This window comes from Siphateles boraxobius, unplaced genomic scaffold (genome assembly GCF_051911475.1).
Source record: "Siphateles boraxobius isolate OS27281-9 unplaced genomic scaffold, OSU_SipBor_1 24, whole genome shotgun sequence".
Lineage (NCBI taxonomy): Eukaryota > Metazoa > Chordata > Actinopteri > Cypriniformes > Leuciscidae > Siphateles > Siphateles boraxobius.
In genome coordinates, this window is record NW_027508855.1 from 4,957,153 (window position 1) to 4,977,029 (window position 19,877).

The window sequence follows — 19,877 nt, forward strand, 5'->3', positions numbered from 1 at the left end:
AGTGGGGAGTGTTTGCAAAATGGTGCCGAGAGATCGATATTGACCCGGGGACCTGTTCTGTGTCGGATGTTTTGCGCTTTCTACAGCACAGAATGGATAGCGGGAGTTTGCCATCCATGCTGAAGGTGTATGTGGCCGCTATTGCTGCTTTTCGTTCCCCGGTTGACGGGCAATCGATCGGTAAGCATGCTCTGGTGATCAGATTTCTCAGGGGAGTGAGGAGATTGTGTCCTTCTCGGCCGCCCTCCGTGCCGCCATGGGATCTAGCTCTAGTTTTGAAGGCTCTATCTGTACCACTGTTCGGGACCCTAGCTTCGAATGCGGTTAATGTAAGGGAGACCGTGAATAAGCCCTATTTCAAAAAACGGTGGAGTGTTCCTTTAAAAAATCTTTTTGCGGTGTACAGACACTATTCAAAATCGCGATTAGAACAAAGCATTTAAGAATAAATGACTTACTACATCAGCTGGATCCATTGCTAATGAAACTACCTGCACTTCTGGTATATTTTCCAGGGTTATTAGATAGTATTATTCCTCACAGGTAGCAAGACGAGGTAAAGTACACATTTTTATTAAACATGATGTGTTTAAACCAGCTGGTGGGCGTTGGCATGTTTGAATGGCTTGCCTTAGATCATTTGCGTTTGAATACCGCGCGCTCTCCGTGGGCGTGTCACATTAGCAGAATAATGAGCTGAGAGAACGATAATGAGATCGGCTGAGACCTCTCTCTTTTTTTATAGATTACATAAACAGAGAATATTTATTTTAGTTTTGAATTAGATATTTTAAAAGTACAAACTTAAATGATTATAAATATATATTGCTCATGCTTGGGTGAATAGTATTCGCTGAGTTTTGTTTAAGTTTAGAGACGTGCTCCAGAAAAAAGGTTAACAGAGATGGAGAGACAGAAAGCACACCCTGTTTATTTTCTTTATTTTACAAAAGCACAATGTTTTATTTCGATTGTAAGTGGACACACAAAAAAATAGACATTCAACAGTTTATTTTTTTATATTTCTTAAGTCTGAATTACCAAAAATGACAGAGTATTTGAAGTCTATATTCCTGCTATGTGAAAAAAATCTAGCAAAACGCGCTGGCGCGTTTCTCGACCCCAGAGGGATAAACACCGTTGCTTACCTAGGAGGGCTAGGAAGACTTTGAGGCCTCTGGCTTTATCTCAGTCTTCGGCCGGGGCCCACGCGGAGGGAGGCAGCGTCTGGCAGAGCGAGAGCGCGCGAGAGCGGGCTGCGCGGGCGCCTTCCACTCAAGGGCGAGGCTCGCCGCGGCCTGTGAGACCAGATGTATCAGCTCGGATTCGATGCTGGCCCGTTTCCCTGACGTCTCGCGGGCAGAGGGTGGGAGGTTTACAGAGCTCGCCCAATCCTCACTGTCCGACGTCAGGATAAAGCAGCTATCTCGTCGTCACCAATGGCGGAAGCGGCGGCGGACGGCGGCCGCTGTCCGTCGGTGAGCGACTCAAGTGAAGCTGGCGAAGCTGGCGGGTGAACTGGCGAGCTTTCGCAGGCTGGAGAAGGCTCGTGGACCCGTTGAGTACGCCACTTTATATGGCATGGCACTATAGCGGGTGGAAGTGCAGACTCGGAGAAAAAATGCCAGGCGAGTCCTCAGAGTCGCCATGGCAATAGCTCGCAATGATGGCAGCCGCCGTCAGCGAGTGCGAGAGTTGCATGATCCTCACCCAGGCAGGAAACGCAGATGACATGGCGGTCCCCGTCGCTGAGTGCGGCTCAGCACGAGCCACAGGAATAAGGCATGTTTAAAAAGATAAGAAAGTTTAGATAAGAGAGAGAGAGAGAGTGTGAAACTCGGGCTCGCGGGTTCTCACTCTGGATCCAGTGATTGGTGAGCTTCGCTGAAGAGATGAAAATCAGTTTGTATCAGCCTGTCGAGCTATATTTATAGGTCAATGCCACGCCTATTTCGGGACGGGACGTGACGTAGTGGCGCGAAGCGCCCCCCATTGGATATGGAGTCACGCAGGGCCTCTCTCGATAGGCTGCGGCTGTTGCCGCAGGTCAGCCAATAGGCACGCAAGCCGCCTTGCCTATGTCTGCATGCTGCCGCAACGCGTTTTACATTAATTCAAAATTAAGGATAATTTTTGGCTTCAATATCTCGTGGAAAAGAGGGTTTCCCCATAGCGTAAAATATTACGCAGTACGAGAGAAACTCTCGTAAGAGAACCATGTTATGGTTTTGGAAGATTGTTGATCTCATGTACATCTTCAAAAACATTTGATCTCTTCACTAAGTGGATGTTCTTAGAAAACACAAATGTGGAAATACCCCTGATCGTTTCAGGCCTCCAATGGATCTGTTTTTTCAGTGCAACGACACAGAACAGGGGCTTGGAGGATTAGATTATTTATGGCTCTGGTGAGCTGCGGTCTATGGGGCCTAAAAGGCACTTACCTGTATACCAAAAATAACAATCAGGCGGACGTAGATGGCTCTGCCATCCTTTAAGCAAACCTGAGTGAAACTGAAAGCACATCAAAGCTTTCACATTGAACTTAGGGATGAGTTATATATTTTTTTTTTCTTTCAGGCCAGTCCCTGGACTCTGTTGGGATGGACAGAGCTGCTTTATTACACACTGTCATTTGCTCACATTAACATCACCCCACAGACAGATCCCTTTTGGGAGCATTCCCCATTTACATTCCATTATTTAAATTTCCTCATGAGCAGAATTAATGACTCAGGCCTTCTGATGAGGTGCCGCTGTTGCGGGCATCACTTAATTAGAATAATCTATCTCAACGGGTCAGGATGCATGAAAGGGGAGCACAGCAATGGAACGTTTCATTAGAAAAGTTCATTATCAAATAAATGGCTTTGACTCGCAGAAGGACTGAAGGTACAGAGGTGCTTGGAATGTACATGGTTGTCTGAATATCTGTCCTTTGAGAGGGAAAGGAGGACAAAAAACACAACAGCGGATTTTTTTTTGTTTGGTATCTAAGGTAAAGTATTAGAATCATAGTGGGATTCTGCCAGGCAATTTCATGTCATGCTGCAGCTTAATTAGTGTCGGAAATGGGACGTCTGAATGTTAATTACATTTGATGAAGGCCTGTGCTCACTGCAGAGTGAATTATGAACCTGTGTCATTCATTGCACCTCAAATTGGGAAATAATGATGTCTCAAAGAGAAATGACCCACTGAGCATATAAAAAAGCATATCTACTGTAAATGTCTTAATGAATGAAGGTGAAAATCAAAACACTGTATTAAAAGTGATTTTAAGTGTCTTTTATTTGTTTAGACACAGTAGATCACATGACCCAGAGCACAAAGAGGGAGAGAACAGGAGGTTGCTCTCTTTAAAGGGAACACACATTAGTTCCAATGAAACAATGCATAAATGAATTCTTCCACAGAGCAGTGATTATTTGTGCACTGAATTGTTCTTGGTTAATAATAAAAATTTTAAGTATATACATTATGACAGATTACATCTGACCACATTTGGCTAAATAATATGTTATGTTTTGCTCAAGAGATCTGGCTTTGATAAAGTGTTATTTCATGTGTCAAATATATTTAGCTTTTACCTGATTGTATAAAGGGATAAACAACTTTCTATAAGGAGTAAAATAATGAAGGAATAATGTACAGACAGTGAAACATTATCAAAAAAAAAATATATAATTCGGGATAATGACCATGTAACTGTACATTAACATACACTTTTTTTTTGAGTTGATATTGGTTGAAATAATTCTATTAGCTCAATTGCAGAGACAATAGAGAAACAGAGTAAAGGATTCCTGGATTCCAAAACTGCCGTTATGGAGAAATATTTGACAGTTGAATGCAACAATTCACCAATCAGAATCAAGTATTCCAGAGAGTCACAAATTAATTTTAAAGTAAAAATGACACTTTTACTATTAAAAAAACAAAGAATAGAAATGCAGAAAGTGCAAATTAATAATAATGATTTAATAATTACATTTAATATCTTTTAAAATACGTTTTTAATAATAACAATAATTTTCAAGTATTATTAGAATATTATTAAAAACCAATTATTCCAGTATGTTTGTACACATCTTCTAACCTGTTTTCACAGTGGCATGTAAAAGGAAACAGGTATGTAAAATAAGTGACGGATAATGAAGGAATAGCTGCTTGATCCGTGTTTTCTGATCTTCTTTTGAAGACTTATAACTTAATTTTTTCTCCAAAACTTCAAAAACGTATTAAAAACCAGACCAGAAATCTAAATAGCCTCACATTAGCTTACAAATATTCTCAAATGCCCATTCATCAAACAGCTATCTACAGATTTCACATACACATACAACAAACACATCTAGTAATTTTGTTTCAGTAGAACCCTGCTCCGAATGCCCATATTTTTAGGCCAAAAACACATAGATATTTGTATAACGTGTATTGTTTGCACACAAACAACAAATAGTGCATAAAAATAAGACATAAAAGTAAAATATGAACAACAGTTTCTATAGAGTACATTCTCTTTTTACTTTAATTTTTGTTATGATATTAACGATTATTTTGGCAGATTTTTGAATGGATATTGCTTAGCTGATAAAGTGACCACAAGTACGGTATTCAGTCATGCACACAACAACTGACTGAGTTTAGCTATATAAACTTCTGGCGCAATAACAGAATAAGTACCAGATGGGTGTCACTGGATGAAGTCACATCTCCTCCAGAGATTCAGAGCCTGATGTCTGTATTTGAGTCATGAGGAGGAGACCTGCTGTGGAGGAGGCTGGGAGGTAGAGAAAGGGTTCGGGATGACTAAAGGCTGACTTTAAGAGGATCTTTAATCTTCTTTTGCAGTCAAGTTGAGAGTAAGACAACAGAGTAAAAGAGAGAGAGAGAGAGAGAGAGAGAGAGAGAGAGAGAGAGAGAGAGAGAGAGAGAGAGAGAGAGAGAGAGAGAGAGAGAGAGAGAGAGAGAGAGAGAGAGAGAGAGAGAGAGAGAGAGAGAGAGAAAGAGAAAGAGCAAGGAGGACAGAATAGAGGCAGAAAATCCCGGACAAGCTGATCACAGCTTGTCTGACATCAATCCAATCATCTAGTTTTTCCCACTGGCTCACTGGACACACAGCTGATTTTTTAGGCTAAAAAGAGAAAAAGAAAGTTCAGAAGGTCAGATGATACCTTATAATTCTCATTACAGAGAACCACTGTAGAAACCTTTGAATGTTCACCTATCCAACCCTGTAATCTAATCAGAAAGCTCAAGGACAACATTTCAGATCTCCGCTTTGGGGCTTGGAGTGGTTGGTGTTCAATCCCGTGTCTCTATCAGACAGGTTTAAAAGCTAACGTCAAAACACAGTACATGTACCCCGCACTCAAAACAAATGTACCCATCCATATCTCGCTGTAATGACAGGGCTGGAAAAATCTGTAAAAATTTAACTGGAACAAAAGATAATAATGTGCTGTGTAAAAACATGAGGGTGTTATGTAATTACACATTACCATAACCCGAAATCTAATGCTTTACACCAATGCAGCTATAGGGAGAGAGAAAAAATAGATTTTGCAGTAAAATATAAGGGGGAAATTTTGCTTGAGGTCTGTAATTTGCCAGCAGAATCATTTCTATATCCTGTAACCCATGTTCACGTCTCATTAAATATTTACAATGAAATAGTTATGTGGCTTTTACCCTTGAAAAGGACAAATCTTAAACAGTAAAACGGTGGAAAAGTGTTGATATTTGTCTTCTAATTGTAAAAAAATATTCTATTGCTCCGACGGTTTTACACGGTAGTAATTCAATGATCAAGCCATAGCCATTAAATGTTGTCATTTAGTACAAGTTGCTTATAAACTGAGCAGAATTTGTCGAATCTTGCAAGTTTAAAATAACTTGAACCAATAATATATCCTATTTTTTTCTGGATAACACCCCAGTTATAAGGGATCATTATCCAAGAGTTACGCTATCTCAAGAAAAGCTGAAGGCTTAAGAACATTCTATAAAGTTAGAAATTTGTGGGCACTGATGATTCAGTTATCAAGAAGGAGAAGCTGTAAACCCAGATGTTGCTTAGGACAGGTAGTCATTCAAAACTCTCCACACAAACAAGATAAATAAAAGCCGAAATGAGTTGTAAGAGCTATTAAGACTGAAATTAATGTGCACCAGTAGACTATATCAAGAGCTCTGCAGAACACTCCTGAATGGAGGTGATGGTGAAGCTATTACTCAGAAAGAACCATGTCAAAAGATACTGATTGTGTCCGAGCTGCAATGTGAGGGATACAACTGATTAAATGATCAACAGCCCACTAAACCTTAGCTAAAGAGGAATGGATGGTGAAAAACCCTTACCATAAATTCAAGCTTGCAGGACAATGAACTTAAACATTAGATCAGATTAACACTGGAATGGCTCAAGAAAATGCTACAATAGTCTGATGTCAATCCAACTAATATGTAAATCTGTATTTGAAAACACAATAAACTGTTCTTGCTTTGGATAAAAGCATTTGCTAAGTGACTGAATGTGAAAGTAAGCACTTTATTTATTTTTTTATTTTTTTAAATAATGTGTATTTTTTTCAGTTCTTTGAAATGAAAGTATCAAGAAGGAGAAATGAGAGACTCAATAAAGGTTCTGATTTATATTGCACCGTATTTGATTTGTAACCAAAAACCAAAGCAGAAATAACCTGTAGATCATGGCTCATTATGTTGAATCAAGCACAGAATTAGGACTAACGCTATAACTGATTGCAATAACAGCAAAGGCGAGAGCACTAAATGCAGCCCTAATCTTTGACGCACTCCACTATTGTTACAACCAACATGAGCCAAAGAACGGATACAAAAACCCTGCGAAAACACCACTTCATGTGACATTTCGAAGGACTCTGCTGAGGTTCAGGTCACTTGATACAGTGAGAGGGAGAGGACTGTTTATCTTTGTCATAGTAATGAAATACCCCAGATGCCTCTTCAAAGGGCAATTTGCATTCCAGGCCTCAGCACTAAAACCATCCTTCATTTCCAAATGCCAGGCCTCAGAGGATTATACACATAAATTCTGTAGCACACAATCTTTATAAAACAGCCCCCAGCCAAATCTAGGAAGACCCCCACCCCCAGTTGTCTAAAGTAAATGAAAAGCCTTCAATCAAGACTCTCTTTGACCATCACTTGAGTGGCTTATTGTTTCATAATTGCTTGAATGCAGTGAAACGGTTGTTTTACATACTGAACATTTGGTGGCATTCAATTGTAATTTTGTTTATTTCCTCATAACTTTTCTTTCACAATAAAACAGAATTAATTTATGCATTAAGCATTACAGCATATCTTTATATTTTACTATTTTTACTATTCTACGCATTTAAATGAACAATACACAACTTTGTAGAGTTACATTTGTATATGCGTCACATGCATCATTTTTAAAGGTGCACAAGAGAACCTTGGCCTTTCTATTCCCATTTGTGATTGAAACATTTATTCATTTTTTTTCTTCTTCTGCACACATGAATCTGATGGTTCGCATGGTATACGCATGGTTGACTGTGATTACCATATAAGAGCAGATCTGTCATTCTAAACCGAGACCCACTGATATTAAGAAGAAAGTCCTACAGTCATATATATATGCATAAAATGATGCCTGAGCAAGTAGCATAAACTGCCAGTAGTACATTTTACCTAAAAAAAAAATTAAAAATTCTGTAATGCACATTTAATGCAGAACAAAGCAAAAACATCGAATGGGTAATGGGTCATTAGATATCATTCAACAACAACAATTTTTTTTTTTTTTGTCATAACACAAAACAAGTATTTTTGTAATGTCGTTATTGGGATTTGCTATCAGCGGCCAAAAATAATCCAAGCACAGAAATGCATTAATTTTGCATTATTTTTTTAAAACTCTTTTATGACATAAGTAAGCTTTATCCTATTTCCAAGATGTTTCTGATTACTTAACAGGTCAAGCTCACAAGCTGAAATTTGTTCTACAGAAGACAAGCTGTAGGCCTACCTTCATCATGATGTTTTCATACAGCATTTGAACTTGTTCCCTTTCCACTTAAATTAGCTGTACAAAACATGCCATCTATAGTTAATAATTTACATTTCTCACATCCCAAATTAAGCAAAACAAGGTAGCCTGGAGAAAATTATTACATAATAATCTTCACAGCTTTAGGTCCCACGTTCAAGCTAAATTGCTGTTGCCAAACCAAAGTTGACCTCCATCCACCTTCTCCCTCCTACCTTCCCTTCTTTCCTCACTCCAGTGTTATTTTCAAGTGCTGTGCTTAAGTACAACGTAATGGTCCGATTTACACCAGTGCAGTGTTTTATGGTTCTACCTTGCAGACAGAGTAATTGAGGTTCTGAACAAATTCATTTAATAATTTAATATTTTAGTTTTTTGAAGAAAATGAAGTGTTAAATGAAATAAACATTTCATAAAATTTCACAGTGACATTGCACTTTTGATCCTGGTTTTGACCCTTACAATTCCATGGACTGACACAGGGTCATTCATGTGTGATTTCAATAACACAGACCTCTGTATGAGCAGGACACGGGTAGCAGGACCCTGAAAGTAAATGTGTTGCAGTTGTGGTGATTCATTCTTCTCCTCAGGCAATGCTCAAGCAGCTTCCCTATTAAGCTTCTGAGTGGAGGGTGGGTGTCTCAGGAAAGAAGCATCAAAGAGTCATGGTCTGAATGCAATCGCAGCAGTGATGCAAAATGGAGGAAGCACTTGGGGCATACAATTTGCATTGACGTTGTGGGATTTTGTATGCTAAATGCTGTTCTTCATGCATAGGGTCCTCGGAATGGATCTGCCCACTGTAGTGATATTTTAGAATTTTACAGTCATGTTCAGTACATTAAAAAAGTAGTCAATACTGATTTTTTTCTCCCAAAAATTAAGGATTCATTGAGTCAATTTCTGTCAAGGCAAATCTGAGTGTTTGCCACGATAATGGATATGACAATGTTGATATGTTAGATCTGCTACGCTGCTACTGTTGGTTATTGCTGCTGCTGCAGAGCAAGTACAGGACTTGCTATTGCCAATACATACACGACAAACTGCTGTGAGCATGACAGACATGCTGCTTCTGTACAATATAACATATATGAATTGCCCCATAGCAGATCTATACTGGTGGAGCTGGGAAAGGTGGAGGGTTTCTGAAAGAACGCTGCAACTGCTACAGCAAATGCTGACCGAGTATTTGAAGGTTGAGCAGCGACCACATTGGCTACTGATACAGCAGGAACCAATTAGCTGTGCCCTATAAAGGAATGATGTGATTGGAAGCAGATTGAGTAAAGGACCTATAAGCCTGCGCCATCTAGACTTTCATGAAAGAACTTTTATTTAATCGAAATTCAGCTTTTTGTTAAATGAAGAGGCGGTTTGGGCTTGTTTTGATAGACCTGGATGCTTATCTAGGATCTGTCCAGTCTAAAATCCCAGATGTAATCTACAGGCAAACATTACATGTAAAAGTTTAATATGAACAATAAATAATAAACAAAAGATTCACTTTTTGGCATAATGTTTCCATGAAGAACTTTCATGGAAATGAAAGCGTAAGCATAAGTTCTATCAGAAAGACTCCCCTGCCACGTCATTAATTCATAACTTCATGCAGCCAATGACAATTGACATAAAATATAAAAAGACTGATCTTTCCCTCCTATTTTGTTGTTTTGTTTTTAGTGGTTACCAGGACAAAATCAGCAATGCCATTGAAGAACCATTTTTTGTTCCCTAAAGAATCATTCAGTGAAAATAACCATAAATTTTTCTTAGCGTGAAAAAAACATTTAAATAATTGACAACACAATTTTCACCACAGGACAAGCAGTTGAATGGATTGGATGAGAGCAAAAATGGAAAATCTGTCATTATTTACTCACTGTCATGTTGTTCTAACCTGTATGGCTTGCTTACAGTAATTCTGTGAAAAAAAACGCTATTTTGATTTTTTTTCTCTCCACACAATGAAAGTCAACGTGGGCTAATGATGTTTTGGACTTTCATTTTATTTCTTCAAAATACCTTCTTTTGTGTTCCACAGAAGTAATAAACAACATGAGGGCAAGTAAATGCTATACTATCCCAGGAGAGATACTTCTCCACAATGTAATTTGTCAAGACAAGTAGCATATCTTAGTTAAGTGGAGAAGAAAATGATTTTTAAATGTATCAAATTAATTTCAATCTCTCAAAAGACGATACTCATTTGACATGATATAAATCAAGTCAAAGCAACTGGGATACAATCTTATGTTAATTTAAGCAAAAATAACTTTTTACTGTGATATAATTTTGGGATTAATGGGACTTAAGCGCAGTGCAATAAAAAAAAAACACTGCTTCTGTCTCTGTTTTTATCCTCTGTCACACATAATAAGTCCTCATCTTATCTCATCACAATATGAAGCCAAAAGCAAACAATTTTGTTTGAAGACTGTCTTAGGCTATTTGTTCAGACTGTAACAAAATCAATACTTCATGTTTTGAATTGCTGCTTGGAGTGTAGACATGTTTATTTTAGACAGAAAAATCAAGATTACCCTAGGGAGCTTACTTCTTGTGTGAGACAAACAAATCAGCCAAGATGGTGTTTGGAAAATGGGGCAAGCAAGATTGAAGGCAAATAGCTTGTTGCAGACAGGATGAGACTGAAATCAAAGAGCTGTCAGGTGGCTGAGCGCACAGAGACATATCTTCCTGGCTGTAAGGTTGCTGAGCAAGAGAATTGTAGGGGGAATGAGATGATGGACAGGAGAGGGACCAGGGTGAAAGGATTTCATTAACCAGCAGGGTTAAAAGCGGCGGTTGGGGTAGAGGAACATTGATGAGAAGTTCATAAGGGAGGCATTTTATTGTATACTGTTCAATTGAATGTATTGAACATCACTTTTAATAACTTTAATAACAGCTGAAAAACAATGGGGACAGATGAGATTCCTAATACATTTTATAGGGACTTTCATAACGTTTAAGTTGTCGTTAGTGATACCTAGTAAACTGAGATTTGTATTCACCATGTGTGGGAGACTTTTAATTTAAAGGTAGGGTAGGCAATTTTTGGACAGGCTAGCAACAGCAAGCTAGCTTTGAAAGCATAAGATCAAAGCACATATAGCATTACAATAATAATGATCGTAAAACAACTTAAAGAGTTCTGACTTGTACACCCTGACTGCTGCCGATTCATTTCCGTAAAAATTGCACATAATTGCGAGTCAGAGAACATTAACAGCTCTGAGTAGAATGTCACGGGTTGCCATCTCTTAAACATGGCATGAAGGCATAAGCTCATTGCATGGATTATTTTGTATTTGTACGCACAGGAGAACTTCTCACAAAAAATCTCCACCTAATTCACAACACGTTAGTACACATATGAATTTGTTCTTAAAGGTGCTCTAAGCGATGTCAAGCGTTTTTTAGGCTAAAACATTTTTTTGTCACATACAGCAAACATCTCCTCACTATCCGCTAGCGGCCTGACCCCTGAACACACTGTAAAAAAAAAATTCTGCAGACACCCCAAGCTCCACAAACGGCAACAAAAACAACCCACGCTAACCCGCACCACGAAACATAAACTGTTCCAGCCAATAACCGACAAGAAGGATTTGGGAGGTTAGTGCATAAAACACACCCAAACCATCTCCATTTAAGGGCTTTCCGTACACGCTTTCCTCACAGCCTTTCGTCACTCTCGTCAAACTTGCCGCTGTTTGCAGACGCGCTCTCGCCCGATCCTCGAGCAGTGTTAAATGTGCCATTCTCACCAGTTTTCACAATAAAGACCTTTTTTACAGACCCAGATTACAGACCTCTCATTAGCCAGCTGTACACACGCGTATATCTGCGTTATTCAGGAAAACCTTGCAGCTGAACATATAATGCAGTTCCCTTTCGAGGGAACTCGAACTGCGTCGTCGATAACGACTCTTTGGGGACGCTCCCTTAGCGTGCGCCTCTGAAGTATGAATGAAACTAATCCAATCCTGATTGGTGTTGCTTCATGACGTAACATGTGACGGCACATAAAAGTGACGCCGGCAAACACAATTAGCTTTTCGCTCTTCAGCAAGCGCTCTCTGTGAAACTGTCTGTCTTATTTGGTGTTGTTTTGTCTGTGCAAAGCTCTATATTATGGCGAGTCAACTATACACTAAGTGTGTGCACCCCTGCCCTAGATATGTCACGGGTGGGGACACGCATCAGGTGTGTGTGTATTGTTTGGGGGCGCAGCACGCTCAGTCAGCTCTCGAGAGGGCTGTCTGTGAACACTGTGAAGCATTTCCTATTAGAGTGCTGCGCTCCCGCTTGGTTATATTATTTTCTGATGATGGCCAGGCTCGCGATCCACGTCCGTTGAGGTGGCGCGGCAGCTTTTAGATCGTGAGGATCGCAGAAGGATCTCGCGGATGAGAACGAAACTGCTGAGGCACCTTTTCGTACATCATCCACAGATTCTATAACACTCGTTCACGACGCAGAAGCCCGCGATGCAGCTTCTTCTGCCCATAACGAGTGCCCAGTGCTCGAGCTATCCGTTTCTGAGGAAATAAATGTGCTCCATATCGGGAACGAGCAACATGAGTCACACACGCCGGGTCATGTTTCTGCTTATGTAGAGCTCGTGGGGGTTGTGACGCATGCTGTGGCCAGACTTAAATAAGTGAATATATATATATAAAATATATCAGCTGGCCACAAAATAAGCAGAATGATCTCTGTCAAAACAAACTAGACAAGAGATTCCTGCAGCACCGTTCACAACCTCAGCACCAGGGCTTACTGTTTTTCCCAGATCTTCATAAAGAGATCTCTATACGGGGCAAAACCCCACTCTTTACGAATCTCATCACATTCATTATATAATTATTAGAATGTGGTGGGTGGGAGAGAGGCGGGTTATGGCAAGATGCCGCAGATGGAGGAAGCTTTAGCAAGCTATATTTCTCCTGATGCGGCATCTTCGCTTAAAGCCCCAGCGCTGCCCAACAAACCGTGCAGGGACACCTCTGCACTGGTTGGCCGGGCTTATATGGTGGCTTGTCAGGCTGGTGGTGCCTGCACTCTATGACGATTTTGCAGGCGTACCAGGCTGATCTTCTTAAAGATCTAAATGAGGGCGAGGGAACAACTCCTGCTGACTTTGCGGAGTTGAGAAGAGCCACAGATTTGTCTCTCCGGGCCACTAAAGAGACGGCATGTGGCATAGGCCGCTCTATGTCAGCTATGGTGGCTTCGGAGTGACATCTGTGGCTAAATTTGTCCGGTATAAAAAAGAAAAACAAATATTTTCGGACGCTCCACTATCACCTTCTGGCCTGTTCTCCGACGCTGTCACTACAGTCGTCGACAGGTTTCAGGATGCGAAAAAACAGTCAGCGGTGTTCCAACAGTATCTCCCTCGCCTCTCTAGTCTGGATCTAGGAGGGCCAAGTGGCCAGCCACAGCCGTCTACCAGCTCCTCCCATCGGCAAGAGCGAAAAGAGAGCGTTGCCTCTAGAGCCGCTCCTGCGGGAGCCTGGCAACAGAGGAAGCACTCTCAACCAAAGTCCTCCAGCCAGAAGGGTGACCTGAGGGCCGTCCTTCAGGCGAATAAGGCTTCGGGAAAGAGGTCCTAATTGTAGTGTAGGACCTCTGAGGGCTGCCCAGTCCCCCTTAGATTTTAGATCTAAGGCTTTTGAATCGTTCTTTGAGGAGATTCAGGTTCAAAATGCTTACTATTCCCATTATTGTGAACCAAATCAGATTCGAGGACTGGTTTGTCGGGATAGATCTAAGAAACGCTTATTTTCATGTCTCCATCCTTCCATGTCACAGGAGGTTCCTGAGGTTCACTTTCGGGGGCGAAGCATACCAATATCGGGTTATTCCGTTCAGCCTAGCACTCTCTCCCCGCACGTTCACTAAGTGTATGGATGCGGCTCTGGCTCCACTGAGGCTTCAGGGCATCCGTATACTGAATTTCATCGACGACTGGCTCATATTGGCCCAGTCTCGAGAAATGGCAGTTCGGCATCGAGATGTCGACCTTGGCCACATTCACATTTTCTCAACACTAAGAAAAATGTGTTGGACCCAGCTCAGAAAACTCCACTTCTGGCCGTGGTATGGAATTCGGTTACGATGCGGGCACGTATGTCTCCCGCTCGTATCGAATCCATCCTGGCCATGGTGTCCGGGATAAAGCTAGGCCAGGCCATCACTGTAAAGCGATTTTAAAGACTGCTGGGCCTCATTACAGCGGCATCCAGCATTATTTTGGGCCTTCTTCATATGAGGCCCCTTCAGTGGTGGCTGAAAGCCAAGGGGTTTTCCCCCAAGGGGAATCCGTTCCGTTTGATCAGAGTAACACGCAGATGCCTTCGTTCTCAAGTAATATGGAAGAAACCTTGGTTCCTGTCCCAATTGCCAGTGTTAGGAGCGTCATGTCACCGGAAGTCCGTTTCGACAGATGCCTCCCTCACTGGATGGGGCGCGGTCATGGACGGCCACTTTGCCAGGGGTCTGTGGCAGGACCATCATCTTTCTTGGCATATAAATTGCCTAAAGATGTTGGCTGTGTTCAGGGCTCTGAGGAGCTTCCTCCCAGACATCAAGGGTTACCATGTCCTAGTACGATCGGACAATACATCAGTGGTAGCTTATCTGAACCATCAAGGGGGACTCAGATCGCGCCCTCTATACAGGTTGGCGCATCAGATTATCCTATGGTCCCAAGGGTAACTACTGTCTATCTGTACTACTGTCTAAATGTACATTCCGGGGGTTCAGAATCAGGGAGCAGACATCCTGTCGAGGCAGGAGGTTGAGGCCCGGGGAATGGAGACTTCATCCAGACGTGGTGAAGTTTAATATGGGAGAGGTTTGGACCATTGGAATTGGATCTATTCACGTCTCGAGAGACGTCGCACTGCCCACTTTGGTTCTCCCTCACACATCCAGCCCCACTGGGGTTGGATGCCGTGGTACAGGCATGGCCGAGGCTTCGCCTGTCCGCTTTTCCCCCGATCGCTCTGCTCCCGGGAGTCCTGGAGAGGGTCCGTCAGGAGGGCATTAGTTTACTACTGGTTGCCCCAATGTGGCCGGCCCGAGTATGGTTTTCAGACATAATATCATTCCTGATAGGTCCGCCATGGCAGATTCCTCTGAGGAGGGATCTGTTGTCTCAAGCGGACGGGCACAATATTTCACCCTCGCCCGGAGTTGTGGAACTTGTGGGTCTGGCCCCGAGGGGGCTTAGTACCTAGATGCTGGACTATCAGCTGGGGTGGTTGAGACCATACTTAGCTCTAGGGCTCCATCCACTAGGAGATTATATGGTCTCAAGTGGAATGTTTTTTTCCACTTGGTGTAGAGAACGTGAGTTAGATCCAGTTAACTGCCCAGTGGCTTCAGTTCTGGAGTTTCTTCAAGATCGTTTCTCTGCAAATCTCTCCCCATCCACATGTAGGGTGTACGTGGCTGCCATTGCGGCGTTCCATGCACCACTAAATGTTGGGCCTTTGGGGAGGCACCAACTGGTCATACTATTTCTCCATGGTATTTGGAGGATGAGACCGACAGTCAGGTCCAGGGTTCCTTCCTGGGACCTGACGGTGGTTCTCGAAGGGCTATCCCTGGCTCCCTTCGAATACCTCCAGTCGGCTTCGCCTAGGACCTCACGTTAAAGATAGCCTTTCTCTAAGCTATTTCTTTAAAGAGACTGAGAGATATCCACACCCTGGCATTATCGCCAGCTTGCTTGGGGTGTGCCCCCGGCGGAGTTAAGGCCATCCTGCATCCGAGACCCAGCTATGTGCCTTAAGTGCAATTTAACATGGCTAGGTCCATGGTCCTGCAAGTATTTCATCCTCCACCTCACGTGTCGGCAGTAAAGGAGAGGTTCCTTGCTCTGCCAGTCAGAGTTCCGAGTGTTTACCTTGAGAGGTCCTCTTCTTGGAGGAGGTCGGACCTACTGTAGTGTGTTTTGGGTCACCTATTAGAGGCTCCCGGCTATAAAAACCATAAGTAGGCCTACAAGGTGTGCAATTTGCCTTCACCTTTGGCCGCAAGGGCTCATTCTACTAGAGGCATGGCATCCTCTAGGGCCCTCCTCTCGGGAGTGCCCCTCCAGGAGATCTGTGAGGCAGCCGGTTGGGCTACCCCACACACTTTTTATCAGGTTTTTAGTCTGCACCTTCCTAGTACGCCTGGCGCACATGTGCTCTCGTCCTAGCTAGTGCCTGAGATCAGTTTCACTCTAGGGCAGGCCTTTTTCGGTGCGTGGCCTAGTGGGCATTCGTTCCCCAAAGAGTCGTTTTCGACAACGCAGTTCGAGTTCCCTCGAAAGGGAATGTCTCGGGTTATGGCTATAACCCTTGTTCCCTGAGAAGGGAACAAGACACTGCGTCGTCCTGCCACGCCCCTCAAGGCCTGAGAGCATCTTGTTTCATCGCTAGGCTAATGTGTGTGTGTGCCAGCGTCACTTTTATGCGCTCTGATCTTAGTGTTGGTGTAATGCATTGGACAAAAAAAGTCAGCGACAGCGTAGGTTTTTTTTTTTTTTAACAGACCGGCCCATGTAACGCTTTTTTTCTTGATTGGCACTGGGCTGGTCCAATCACATCTTTAAACTCCTCTTCCTTTGGGCTCTGAGGGAGCGTGCAGTGTCAGTGTGTATCTGTCAAAATAGTCAGAGATGGAGAAGAAACGCAAGGAATGTGCAGAAAAATAGCGTGAAAAAAAGAAACGGGCCCTTCAAGTGTCTGATGAGGATATTGAGGAGGATCAGGAGAGAATGAGTGAGTGTAGAGAACTGTGGTAAGCAGAACTAGGCAACTTTCAGAACACCGAGGCGATGAGTGTAGGAACCCATTACCCAGTTACGCATTATTTACACATCGGCATAGTTGATGATTACGCATTTTAATAGAATTGTAATGAGACGCGTTTGTAAACCATGTTCTCCGCCAAAATAAAAGATCATGTGTTTATCTCTTTCAAGCATAGAAATTAGCACAAAACTAATTATGAAAGTATACCCACCCCAGACATATCAAGAAATCCTGTGTCAAACACTGGTATTGCTATGCCAATGCCGCGTATTGCTTGTTTTAGGATTCTTCATTGTGGAGTAGTTCCATTGTATTTTACAATTAGTAGTTATTTCATCTATTAACTCTAACTCATTCATACTCACTCATTAGGCTACGTGGCATTAGTGGTTTTAATAGGAGTTAGTATACATATGGGGCGTGAAAAGATCGGTTGTGTTTATGATTATATGTAGTGGGCCAGTCTGGGCCAAAATGCCCGGGCCGATTTTTAGTCCCAGTCCAGCCCTGAATATAATACAAGGCTAATGGAGTTCATTACCCTTTAGATCATGGGGGGGTGGGGGGGGGGGGGGGGGGGTGTATAATATATATATATATATATATATATATTATTTTTATATATGTTTGTGTGTGTGTGTGTGTGTGTGTGTGTGTGTGTATTATGTATACAAACACCAGCCACTTTAGCTACACCTTGCTAGTTCCTCAGAACTGCCTTGATTCTTCGTGGCATTCAACAAGTTACTGGAAACATTCCTCTGAGATTCATGTGAGGAATCTCAGATGAGGTCTGAGATGAGGTCCATATTGACATGATCGCATAATGCAGATGTATTAGTTCAATTAAAATGTATTACAGAGCTGAATTGAATTACTCAATATAAGGTTGTTCTAAATTTGGCAGGAGAAACTCTCTGTATTTGTTTTGTTGGCTAAGAGTGTGTTTGATTGAATGGAGAAAGGTAGAGGGCAGGAGGGTTCATTTAGTCTGTTGGAAGACATGCAGTTTGTGTCTATTGATCAGTAGGCTTATGATTACTCTTATCTCTCTCTCAGACACACACACACACACACACACACACACACACACACACACACACACACACACACACACACACACACACACACACACACACACACACACACACACACACACACACACAATTTGAGTACCATACAGCACTTAAATAGACCTCTGTGTTCAGCTCAGGTCATGACCAAAGATCTGATACAGTTTCCTGTGTGCAGAAAGCTTTGGTCTTTTTTCCTGTCAGCCACTGCAAGGATCAGTGGTTTATATAGATCATTTTCAACAAGTTGTTGGCCAAGGGAAAAAAGATACTACTTAGTTTCAATATGCTACTCAAGTTTTGATTCTGACTTAAAAAATCAACAAGCAAATATATTGCTTTTTAAATTTTTTAATGACCTAGAGACAATCTTTTATGTCTTTATTTCAATAAGGCTTGACTGTTGTAATGCCCAACATGCATGGTGTCAACCAGTTTTCCCTTTCACGTTTGGAACTCGTTCAAATCGCTGCAGCTAGATTCTTGACGGGGAAAAAAAGAGGCAGCATATCACCCGTCTTCGCACATGTACACTGGCTACCGGTAAAATTTAGAATTGATTATAAGGTTTTAATGTTTGTATTTAAAGCCTTGCATGGCCTGGATCCAGTTTACATTACAGATCTTATTTGTCCCTACCCCACCAGGAGATCTCTTAGATCTTCTTCTGATAAGTTATTATCTGTTCCGTTTCTCGCTTGAAATCCAAAGGTGTGTGCCTTTTCTGTATTAGCCCTAAAGCTGTGGAACTCACTACCTCAATCTGTTAGATTTTCCACTTCACTACCTGCATTCAAATCATGCTTGAAAACGGGTCTCTTTTTTCAGGCCTATTCATAACTTGGCTGTGTTAGCTTTTTTCAGGTCTTGTTTTATTGATTAATACCATTGGCTATTTGTGGGGTTTCATTTTAAACGTTCACCTGTCTTACAGATTAATATGTTTAATCTATTTCTTTTTAACCATTGTAGTTATGATTATCTGTTATCTCTTTATTGTTTATTTTGAAGAACCATGGTCAGCTTTCATGTTATTTTAAGGTGTATAAATAAAAATGACATTGACCTAGCCAAATTTTGTCTGTTCCAAAAATTTTAATTTTTTCCCCTCAGAATTTTGTGTTGTCTGTTTTTAGTTTTTGACATTCTGTTTCATGATTCAACACAAATTTAATATTAAAAACTGTGGTTATCAAATGAATACATACAACTATATAAAACAATTTAATTTATCTTTTAAAAAGTAATCAAATGAAATTTGAAAAATTCCTTTAATTTTGTGGCAAACAGATTGCTACACAACAGAATTAGTTTTAAATAAAAATATGGATGAAAAAATTTGATATTTGTTTAAAACAATGTGTTAATTAACTGTATTATAATTATTGTTATTAGTTTGAGTACTGTCAGGAATCAATCAGATTCATTCCCATCCACCACTCAAAGATTACTCTCCCCGGAATACTAACCACTCACACCTGTGCACCATCAATTACCTCATCACCCAGCTCTACAAAACACCCATGCACACTTCAGTCTTTGTCAAGCCTCCAACAGGAATAGACCATAACCCTCTGTCTCCTGAAGTCTCCAAGTCAACCTGAAAACCACCACGTAACGTATACTCACCTTTGAAATACTCACCTTTGTATCCTTGTCCCGCTGTTCCCAGAAGTCCTGCCTGGTCCCATGTTCCCCGAGTCCTGGAGATTCTTCTTAGTGTCCCACATTCCCGCCGAGATCTCCGTGTCCGCTACTGTATCTGAAATAGAAAAGGAGACGTATCAATGAACGGTGTCTGCTCACGCCAAGCTAACTAAAGGAGGATCTGCTCACCTGGAATCCGCTCTGCACGTAGTGATCGTCACCGCACCTTCACCTGAACCTTGCCTATTCACCTTGTCACTTGAATCATTGTAA

General features: G+C 41.6%; 1 protein-coding gene across 1 annotated transcript in view; it reads right to left on the reverse strand.

Annotated features, from left to right (window-relative positions):
* Positions 1-3,273: 3,273 nt before the first annotated feature.
* The window catches only part of zmat4a (zinc finger, matrin-type 4a), a 160,703-nt gene continuing 144,099 nt past the window's right edge, over positions 3,274-19,877 (reverse strand). Inside the window, exon 7 of the mRNA XM_077240906.1 lies at positions 3,274-5,137. Within this exon, the coding sequence (XP_077097021.1) occupies positions 5,110-5,137 (28 nt within the window). The 3' untranslated portion in view covers positions 3,274-5,109. The remainder of the gene's footprint in view (positions 5,138-19,877) is intronic.